This window comes from Coturnix japonica, chromosome 3 (genome assembly GCF_001577835.2).
Source record: "Coturnix japonica isolate 7356 chromosome 3, Coturnix japonica 2.1, whole genome shotgun sequence".
NCBI lineage: Eukaryota > Metazoa > Chordata > Aves > Galliformes > Phasianidae > Coturnix > Coturnix japonica.
The window spans coordinates 97,700,559-97,711,902 of record NC_029518.1 but is presented as its reverse complement, the minus strand read 5'-3'; the positions used below and the strand labels follow the sequence as shown (position 1 = coordinate 97,711,902).

Genomic DNA, 11,344 nt, shown 5'->3' with positions numbered 1-11,344 from the left:
CGGGTGGGGGGACGCCGGGAGCGGGGACGGGGGGGGCAGAGCGAGCGAGCGCGCCCGGCGAACGGGCCGGAGACGCGGCGGCGGCGGCGGCGGTGGCAAGATGGCGGCCAAGTCGGATGGCGGCGGCGGCGGCGTGGGCTTCGCCCAGCTGCACAACCTGGACGAGGCGGCGGCGGCGGCGGCTGGAGTGTGCGGCGGCGTCGGGGCAGCGGCGGCGGAGGGAGCGGAGGAGCCGGGCGGCAGCAGCTCCTTGCACATCTGCCACTGCTGCAACACGTCGTCGTGCTATTGGGGCTGTCGGAGCGCCTGTCTGCGGAGCCTCTTCGGCCGGGCGGCCGCCGCCGCCGCCGCCGAACCGCTGGCACCGAGACCCGCCGACGAGGGAGCGCCGAGGGCGTCGGAGGTCGGAGGGGCTGGAGAGCGGCCGTGGCTGGACTGCCTGTGGATCGTGCTGGCGCTGCTGGTGCTGCTGGGGGACGTGGGCACGGACCTGTGGCTGGCGCTGCACCACTACGGGCGGCGGGACTACGTGTGGTGCGGCCTGACTCTGGCCTTCGTGCTGCTGCCCTCGGTGCTGGTGCAGATCCTCAGTTTCCGCTGGTTCGTTCAGGACTATACGGGAGGAGGGCTGGGAGCCGTGCAGGGCCTCAGCAGCCGCGGGCCGCCCATGATGGGAGCCGCCGGGCGAAGGGGGGGACCCGGCGGGGTAGGAGGAGCCGCCGGCACAGCCACCCCCGGGGCGCAGCGCCTCTGCAGGATCTCCGTGTGGGTCTGGCAGTCCGTCATCCACCTGCTGCAGATGGGACAGGTCTGGAGGTAAGGGGGTGCCGAGAGAGGTGGGAGGGGGGTACGTCACCTCGAGGTGCGGTGGGAGCCGGCGGGGATCGCTGTCAGCTCGTGGCCCAGCGTGGATGTGAGATGATGGGTTTAATGACAGCTCACAGCCCGTAACAAACGCGGTTGAGCATCTCTTTGACACCGCGGGGCAGTGTATGGTGATGGAATTGGGGTCACCACCATCTCATGGTCCGAGGTGGAGGTGTGGGAGTGGGGTTCAGCATCCCCTTGTGCCCAATAGGGATGTTTAGTGCCTCCTCGTGGTCCCGCATGGACGTGGGGGAGTGAGGTTTGGTGTCACCTCGTGTCCAGTGGGGACATGGAGTCATGAGTTTACTCCATTGTGAGCCTTGGTCACTGTGTCAAGGTGGAAGAATGAGGGTCACTGTCACCTTATGGTCCAGCCTGGAAGTGGGTTGCTGTCCTTTGGTTGAAATGAGGGTCACTGTCCACACGTTGCCCATGATGGAGGTGGGTCCTCTCAGCACGGGGGCACTCGCTGTCCATTGGCTGTAATAGGGTTGCTGTCACCTCGTGGTTTGAGGTGGGTTGAGGTCCAATGGTTGAGGTGGGGCTGAAGGGGTTGTTGGCTTCTGATGGTCCAAGATGGATGTGGCCATTGTCACCTCGTGGTCTGAGGTTGACTTGGGTCGTTGTCATCTCATGGTCTGAGGTGGAAGCGGTCAGTGCACCCCACGTGGAAAAAGAGGGGAGATTTAGGGGTTCCTTCCCCTTATAGCTTGAAGAGAGACTGAAAGGGAGCAGGGTTGCCCCCTAGAGTGATCTGTGAGGCTGAGGTGAGGGAAATGGGGGTCACTGCCACCTTATGGGTCTGTGGGCACATGGGTTGGTGGACATGGGTCAGTGCACCCCAATCTGAAGGGCCCCACATCTCCTCGTTGTGCTGCTCAATGGGAGAGAAATTCCCACAAAATAATGCCCATGGGGCTGAGGTGGGGGACTGAAGTTTGCCATCTGTTCATGGTCTCAACTGGACTTGGGTCATTGCCCCCCGCAGGAGAGATTTGGGGTCGTTCCTACTGGGCTGAGGAGAGGTTCTCCCATATTAAGTATGTGGGAGTGGGGAGGCCATGGGGGTCACTGTCACCTCATGGACCTCACTGGGCAAGGCCAGCACTCTCCCCATGTAAAAGCAGGGGGAGATGAGGAGCCCACAGTACTGAAGGGAGAGAAATTTCCCCCAAAATCACTGTGTGGGGCTGTGGGGAGGGAGGATGTGGAGGAGCTGCTGTTACCTTATGGCACCTGGGGGGATGTGAGTTTGTGCCCCCCACAAGAATAGGGGGTGGAAGGGGTACCTCAAGGATGGGGCCTTGCTGCCCCACAGGGATGGGGCAGGACCAGGGGGTGGATTTGGGGCTGCTCATCCCTGCAGGTGCTCTGAGAAGTGATGCTATTCCCCCCCAGAGGTGACAGTGTGGACGTAGGCCCAGGGCTGGGGGTGACCCCCATGCCGGCATCACTGCAGAGCAAGGCCCTGCAGCCATGGGGAGGGCTGGCCCCAAGATCTAGGGGGCAGGGAGGAAGCAGCCCCATGGAAAGAGGGAGCTGCTTTAGAGAGGTGGGGGGCAGATGGGGGGCAGGTCTCCAGCTGTGGGGTAGGCTGTTTCCAAAGGGATTGGCGTCAAGCTGCTGTAGATGAGGGAGGGAGGGAGGGTTGCATCTGTCCCTTGTGGTGGTGGGAAAGGAAGCAGCGGGGGAATGGGGATGGATTTCGGGTTGTCAGTGTGAGACTGAAGGTCAGAGTGAGGGACTGCTGCCCTGGAGCAGCTCTGGAGGACAGGCCCTGGAGTGGTCAGGGGATGGGGCTGAGGAATGTCCCTGGGATCAATGGGAATAAATGAGTGAGCGAGGAGCTGTCATCCCCCCAAAGAGATGGAAGGGGGAGGCAGGGAGGGATTCTCCAGGATGAAAGCCTGTATGATACAAACGCTTCCAGAGAGACAGCATTTTTACGGAAAGAGGTGTTGTAAGGACAACTGTAAAGACCCGGCGTGGCCCTGCGTCCTCTAAGATCGCTCTGGAGGAGATATGGGTTAATAAGATGGAAGGAGATGTGGGTGATGGTGGCTGAGTGATGGCACTGGGTCCTGCATGCAACCCCCCCCCCACACACACACATACATATAGGGAGAGGGTCACAGTGGGGCTGGTTGGGCTTATGTGCTCTTAAAATTATTGATAAGCAGAAGGTGCTGGATTATTGAAGGAGGGGGATGATGGCACTAAATGGTGAAGCCGGGAGGGTGCACATCCCTGCATCGGCATTTCCAACGTGAATCCACAGGGCCAAAATAACCTGACGGATAGAAGGATGAGCATTAGGAATTTTGCATGGGGGTATGGATGAGAAGGAAGGGAAGGTGGTGATGATTGATGAGCAAGTCATTATTTATTTATTTCTTATATATATATATATATATGTATGTTGGCCATCTGGATAGCAGAAGGGGTTAACCCTGCTGCCTAATGAAATCGGTGGAGAAGTGGCTGGAGTTAAGATGGAGACAGCATGCGGGAGCCTGGGGGAGGGCTGCGTGGGTGGAGGCAGGGGAGGGCCTTGACACCTCTTGTGAGGACACTCAGCTCTTGAGATAAAATGAATATATACATCAAAGATTTTTTGTATTATTTCTTATTTCTTTCCGAGGAGGGTGGAGAGGGGCTGGGAGCTGTGTGGGAAGGTTGCTTGAAATGTATACCTGGGAATGGAGCCCACGGCACCTCGCAGCACAACAGCACATACATGGATTGCTTCTGCACCTTCAATGTCATTTGTGTAACGTTCTGACCACGTTGGTGCTCAGCTCCTGTTGGGGCTGGATTCTGTTTCCTTGCAGCCGAGATGTGGATCTGGGGATGCTGGAGGGGTGGGTGTGCCGTGATGGCCGCGAGGGAAATAAATCAGGATGCAACCCTTGCTCTGCTTTTTCCTAATGCTGATCCCATCAGCAAAAGGGTTTCTTGATGCAGATGCTTCTCTTGCAAGTTGGGTTTCTCCTCTCTCAGAGCCAGGAGGAATAAATGGCTGTTAGAGTGGTACAGACAGCCCCGGCACGCTCCGGTGAGCAGTGGGGAGGGGGATGCTGGAGCCTTGCAGAGGTGATGCCTATGGATGGTGGTGTGTATGGAGGGGTGATTTATTTTGTCACTGGAAGAACTGAGGCTCAAATAACACTGAATTTCCCCCACTCTGTGACTGCAGAGGAAAAATTCTTGGCTTGTGAGGCAGTGCAGCGGTGGGGCTGCTGAGAGGGACTGGGAAGGAGCTCTGCAGCCCAAATTGCATTAGGTGCAATGAAGGAGCGTGCTCTCCTGTTGATCGCCCATCTCACATGGCTCCTGCTTTGCAGGGCACCCCGACAACGTGGTGTTGCCTCTCAGTATCTGACCAGAGCAGGAATAACTCCATGCTGTCTGTAGGCTAACCTCCACCAAGGCATCTTTTTCCATTCCCACTATAGCGATTGCAAACGCCGTTAAAATTAATCTTGAATGCGGTGATGGGACTAATAGTGGAAAGCGCTGTTTTAGCAGCGTTTGCCTGCAGCTAAATTGCTCCGTGCTGGTAAGAAGTTGATACGTGGGGACGGAGGAGGAAGACCTAGAACAATGTAAGTTCAGTGCATAATGCATCCAGCCTGGTTTCCTGCATGATAATGGATATGCGCTGCGACTGCATGGAGCGTAATCAGGGCTGTACGTTATGGAGAGGCTGTCGTAGTTGTTGCTCAGCAGCTGGAAGCGAAATCGCTGAGAATAGAGGGGGCAGGCTGGAGTTGTACAGCAATCCTGTTCCTGAATTGCCGAGGGCTTGCTTCTTGCTAGACGTTAGGTAATCTGGGTTTTACTTGCGGGGATAACACGGTTCCTGCAGGGACTTTTCTCCTGGATGCTGGAGACGCTCACCAATGAGGTGGATAAATCACATTCTTATGGCAGGGACTCAAACATACGCCAGGCTCTTTTCTTTTTGGTTGTCCGTTGATCTTTCGTGATGGTGGGTCTGTAGTTAATTGTGTCTGTGTAATAAGGGAGGGTGGGGGCTTTGTCTTCTATACGTGTCCTGGTTCCCCTGTTATGAGTTTGAGAGGTAACCTGGGGGTTGCTGAGGGGGATTGAGTGATGTTTGGAGTTCATTGCATATGTCTTTTGCTCAGCTGAGAACTTGGGGCTGTATTCATACTGCCTTCCTACGCTGACAGCTGGAAAGAAAGTACACTGTGAAAGTGTGCATACAAACATATTTATATAGAGATTTTGTAAGGATGCTCGAAGTGCTGTGTTCTTAAACTACATTCCCACCAATAAAGCTTGGCTACTGGGGGGGGGTGTTACCTTTATACATGTGCAATTTTCACCTTTCATCTCCATCCCTTAGACTGTCTCAAAGACTAGAACAGTTCAGCCAGACTGCCAGAGAAGTGAAGGATGCCGGCTGGGCACACATCACTGCCTGTTGTACTCCTGCCCTGTGAGCTGCGGAATGGAGGCTCCTTGAGGAGCAGCAGTGCAGTGCTGTGCTTTGGCTGGAAACAGGCTGAAGGTTGGTGGGTACTTTCAGCTTGCCAGGGCTTTTGCTTCATTAAAACCATTCGTCTCTGTGAATTCGGGAAAAACAGTTTTGACTTGGAGTTTTCATGTCTTGAATGGTTGTGGAAGGTGTATTAGTGACTATTGGGAACGTGACTTGTGTATCTGTTGTACTCCTCCGTACCCTCTGTAATAAATGGGTCAGTGGGTCATGGTTGCTGTCCTGGAGTACGAGATTTCAAGTCTGACCTTTTGCAGTGCGAGGTGCTATTAAAGAAAACATTATTAACTTCCATTGGATTGTCAGAATGTGGACTTGGAGCTGAACGCCGATCAGTTGAGACTCTCATTGTCTGGTGACTGTCAGTAATGATAAGATGCGTGACTTCAGTGCAATATATTTGGGTTTTGTGTTAGAATTGATAGGAATACATATTTAGAAGAGAAACATTTTGCTAAGAAGGGGGAAAAAAAAAAAACCCACGCTGTATTTTGACATTAAAACACCATGTGTGTGCGTGTTTAAGTGAAGTTTAGGCAAAGACCTGACATCTTGTTTATTAGTGGAAAGACCAAATCTATGAGTTGTTCGTCACTCGGCGTGCCCGGAGGTGGAAGGATGAATCAATGGGTTTAAAAGGAATATGTGATATTTAATGACTACGCAATGAGTAGGTTTCGGCTTAACTAAAATACTTTGCTCCGGGGTGAACTGTGAGTTGGATATAAGCTACTTTAGGTAGTTTGGAAATGCAAGCAGCTAAGATACCGAAAGATGTCTACCCAAGTCTGTTGAAGTGGGAGCCATTGACTTTTGAGATGAGAGGTGAAGTAGGTCCTAACAGCATCTCCTTGTCTTGGTTTGGGATGTCTGATTCCATAGAGCCTTCCTGTAAATTTACTGCCTCCTGCCCTGGCACACTCGAATGTTTCTTTCAGCTTTTTCTGGTTAGCTTGTCTGGCAGCTTAGTTTTTCCCTTTAGCCAAGTTTTAACAGCTTGCCTTTATAGTATGGAGTTTTGTCAGCTTTTGACAAGTTGGCAGAGGGAAGGCGTTCTGGAACAGATGATAAATGTGTTCTGCTACACAACCAGTCTGGGGTAGAACTTTTTTTCCCCAGTGTAGTAGTTCTCCCTTCCAAAACCTTTACTTGTTCCGTCCCCATTTCTAGGAGTTTTCCACAGGGTCTCCATAAATACTGCCTGTGGAGGTCTGGTTTGTTAGAATGTGCCAAAGATGCTGAATCTGAAGCATAGGGGGTAGGTAAGTTTGGGGAGTGGGTAATAACCATCATCATCGCTAAGAAGAGGCTTTCTCACTTGAGTGGGGTCTCCATTGGTTGCGGGGTGTTGGCAGGGCTCCATGTCTTGTTGAGTGCTACCCACTAGAGGGGGTCAAACCACAGATGTTGAAGCAGATCTGCTTCCCAGCCCCGGGAGGGCAGATTCCTCGAGGCCTCCCCTTTGGTGGAAGACGTGCTTCCCTGATCTGCTGGGAGCTTTCCATCCAGGCAGCTCAGTGCTGTGAGTGTGATTTGGAGCAGTGGATGGGCAAGACTGGGAGGAGAAAGTAAAATGAAGTTCTCTGTTGGGGATAGGGATGCTGCTGTGGGAGAGCCAAAGGGGAACAAGATGCTCTGCAGATAAGGGGGTTGTGCAGTGTTGAGCACTTGGCACTTCTCTTTGGGGTTATATGGGGTCTTTATGGGGTTATATGGGGTCACAGAGATGTTTCAGTACCCTACCACTCCTCATACCAGAACCAGCATAACGCTTTGTAGAGTCATGGGGTGGCTTGTGTTGGAAGACATCTCAGAGGACATCAAGTTCCAACCCCCTGCCATGGTGGCAGGACTGCCAACCACTAAAAGAGGCACCGGATCAGGCAGCCTACAGCTCTATCCAACCTGGCCTTGAGTGCCTCCAGCAATGGGGACTCATTGGCTTACAGGGTGAGGACATCATTTTAGAGAGACCATCTTCAGGAGCCTGAAAACAGTCCATGAAGACAGCTAATAGGAGCTGTGTGACAGCCTGGTTTCCCAAAAGCCAGGACATCCCTTTTCCACTTTCTCAGGCTTCATGCTGAGCTAATGGCTAAGAGTGCCATTTTTTTCCTGGTGTCCTCTGGTTTTATTTCTAACACCAATGGCAATCTGAAAACACTCTTGCTAATGGAGAGAAAGCAGGGTGCAAAGGGATAGAGGAAAGGCAGCTCACCCTTTTTTGGAACGTTAAAATGATAAGCTCTCTAATTTCCACCCTTCTAGAGACTTCCATTTTGCTTCTAGCTGAATCGAGCTGGTTTTATTCCTTGCAGTGGTTCTCCTCTCAGTACAAATGTAGGTTATTCAGGGAGCATTTCCTTTAATGAAAAGGATGTAGGAAGAACTGATGGTGATAAAGCATCTCTGTGGAGGAGAGCTGTTTCACTGCCTTGAGACTGCAAGGAAAAGAAATTGGATGGCAAATGTATAATTTTCCTTGGGGAATGAAGGTGAGCCTGTAGAGAAGTCTGGATCCCTCTGAGAACTTTTCCATTTTGCTTTATTTCCCTTGGATTCCGGCTTGATTTTTAGCACCTCACTGTCTTGTAAACCAGCGGTAGCGTAAGCCTGTGCCCTCGCACCTCAAAGCTTTTATACAGAGGGAACTGTGAATCAGAGCAATGCTTTCTTTCAGCTAGAGGTGAAATTAAATCGTAATTGAACGTGTAAGGAAAAGATGTGACAAACGCTGTAATTTCATTGATGCACCTCCTAATAATATACTGAGATTCGTGGTGGTCTGTGACTGTTTTAGGGCACGGAGATGCTTTTTTAAGGCAGATCCAAAGGAAATGAGGAACAGCTTTCCTGGGAGGGGAATATTCAGAAGCTTGTTGAGGAGTGTCAGGAATTGCTCTGTCTGCCCTTGGGTAGGATTAGCCCATGTGCTGAGTGCTCCATCTGAAGCCTGTGTTTCCTGGGATGGCTGAGCTGTGTCTCTGCTTTCCTCGTCTTGGCGTGAGAAGCATCCTGGGATCTGGAGAGTGTGCTTCTCCTCACATCTCCTTCCTTCTAAATCAGTGAGGGCTCAGGTTCGTCCATGAAATATTCACAGTGTGTCCTTACGTGACTTCAGTGGCACAGAAGGTCTCTTGCAGAGGTGGCACTGCACCCAGACCTGTATTGAAGCCCAACGCCTTTGTCACCAGAACCTGCTCTTCCTCTGCAGACTAAAGGAGTGCTGGATTTTCCCACCTTCATTGAGTCAGGACTTGGAAGTTTCTCTCCCTGCAGCTGGAAGGGCTATAGGTGAGCTGTTGAGCCCTGTCTATCCAATGACCTTGTTGTTTGGGTAGCCTCAGGAAGGAGCGTGATGCAAAGCTGGAGGTGAACCCTTAGATTTGGGGATGGAAGAAGGCTTTGTGTTTGTGTTTCTGTCTTGAACTTTGCTCCTGACTTGGTTCTTTCGGCTGCATCCCTTGCGGGGATGCCATCACAGCAAGGGCTTATTGCCTAAAGAAGGTGGTGAGGAGGATCCTGGTGAGTTTGCACCAGACTCCAGTGTCTGTAAAAATGGCCATTTCCACAGTTTCTGTTGTGGTTTCATAGAATCATTGAAGCTGGACCCTGACCTTTAAAGGTCCCTTCCAACTCAATGGTTTAACCCTTTGTACGTGGTTCCCTCAGCTGAACAAGGAGACCTTTGCCATAGAAACTCACTGCCGGATATACTGAACACAGAAAGCAGCAGTGCAGCACCGGGAGTGGTTTTGAGTGTGGGATTGGAATTCATCCCAGTTATGTCTAAGCGAAGGGAAAAAAAAAAGAGCAACGGAGGCCGATGTTGTTGAAGTGAAAATTGTAAAGAGTGGTATAAGCAGAAGGCATTTAAATAATGTAAACAGTCTGGCATAGGAGGAAGGATGGGAGGCATTCCAGAAACAAAGGGAAAATAGTTTTTAAAACATGCCTAAAAATACACCAAGTCTCGAATTCCAGAGATAATCTCAATTAGTGCTTTTTCAATATATCTTTACAACAGAATTGAAGGAGTTCACAAAAGATAATAGAGGCCGCGTGATATGAAGAAGTGATATTAATTTGTTTAATTAAAGGGATGAAGGGCTCCCGAAAATAGGATTCACTTATCTTCTGTCATAGGGAGGTCTGGGGTTATATTCAGCAAACCACAGCGTGCGGCATCATAGGAACGAGATGGTATGGCCTTACATTACTAGAGGGAATGGTTTGAAACTGAGACGGGAGGTTCAGGTTGGATCTTAGGAGGAAGTTTTTCATGCAGAGGGTGGTGACGCACTGGAACAGGTTGCCCAAGGAGGCTGTGGATGCCCCATCCCTGCAGGCATTCAAGGCCAGGCTGGATGTGGCTCTGGGCAGCCTGGGCTTCTGGTTGGTGACCCTGCACACAGCAGGGGGTTGGGACTGGATGATCATTGTGGTCCTTTTTAACCTAGGCCATTATTTGATTCTGTGATTTCTATTGGGATTGTGTTTGGTGTTTGGGCAGCAGCAGCTGGACACTTTCCACCCCTAAAAATACCAATTCAAGATGCCAGGACTTTCAGCTGCATGCAAGCACACTTTTAGCTATGCATCGGTCTTTATAGATCCATGTGTTTGTGTTCTTGTTGCTTTTCCCTTGGCTGGACATGTCAGGGTTTATGTCTGGACTCAGCTCTGTTTATCCATCCCTCGGTGTGGTGGGGAAGCATCTATTCCTTGCCATATTTCGAGGAGTGTTGGAGAAGACAGTGAGGATGAGGAGGGAGAGGAGACCCTCATGCACATCTAAATTAAATTAGCCCCCTGGATGTATATTAAAATGTAAAGTAGCACTAAGCTCTGTATCCCAGCTCAGCAATATTTCAAGGCACTTTATTGCATTAATGGAGGGATAAAATAGAACCTGCAATTACAGTAATTTTTTCTAATTGAATATTTTGCTTTATTCTTTCCCTTTCAAAGCATGACTGTAAGTACTAGCCTTCAGGAAGCTTTGGCAATATTTATACCTCCCCTTTCTGGCAAGGGATGTAAATACACTTCTTGGGCCTCCCGTTTCTGTCCCTCATGGCTGGAGAGCTGAATGGATCCGGAGGGAGGTGGGCTGGAAGCATCAACCTTGTACCATCTTGCTGTTACTTCTAGGAAACGCTGGTTTGCTGGTAGGTGGAAAGAGCAGTGTGGTGTTATGGCTTATGTGCTTTCAGTTACTTTACTAGGCTTGAGGTGAGTTTTCTCAGGTGTCTCTTTGATTCATTTATTGACCTCACAGGGCTTGCACCCAACAGCTGCTGCCTGTCTTTGGGAGGATGGAGAACGTTGATTTCTGCCATCTAAGATGAGTTTTGGGAGGAGGAGAAGGAAAAGCACTTGCTGGATGTGGTTGCTTGAGGTGGGTTAGGAATTATGAACATGTTTCTGACCATGCTTGTTGAGCATTCAGGTTGAAAGCTGTTGTAATGACAATAGGGGTTAAAAGCTTGAGGGCAAGTTCTTCCCCTTAAAATCCCTTTGAGACTGGAGTGACAGGGGTGGGGACAGTAGAAACAGGGATTTAAACTCAAATTGCTCATGAAACCAAGTAAGTGTCACTTCAGTTTTCAGAGTGGGTTTTCAACATCAGCTTTTTGAATCTAAGTTCCTACCTCCAGCTCAAACCTCAAGCAGGCAAAAAAATTCAGCTAAATTAACATAATAATTACGTTGTGCGTTCTCAGTGCTGAAACTCTGGTTTAAAGGGAGATGTACTGATACTCCCTCCATACGTACGCCTGGGCTGGGATGCTATCAGTTTTATACCATTGCAATAGCTGTCTTCTCATCTAAAGGGGACTTTTGATCCAATAAACTGCTTATCTCGTGTAGTTGTCCTTTCATCTAGTGTGGGTGGTGTGTGATGGCTGATGGAAAGCATGGTGTTGTGCTTCGTTTATGAATAGTAAT

The 11,344-nt window shown here is 50.6% G+C and overlaps 1 protein-coding gene across 1 annotated transcript in view; it reads left to right on the top strand.

The window, feature by feature from the left end:
* The first annotated feature begins 28 nt into the window (after nucleotides 1-28).
* XKR6 (XK related 6) overlaps nucleotides 29-11,344 on the top strand; it is a 145,556-nt gene continuing 134,240 nt past the window's right edge. Inside the window, exon 1 of the mRNA XM_015859693.2 lies at nucleotides 29-816. Coding sequence (XP_015715179.1) covers nucleotides 101-816 — 716 coding nt within the window. The 5' untranslated portion in view covers nucleotides 29-100. The remainder of the gene's footprint in view (nucleotides 817-11,344) is intronic.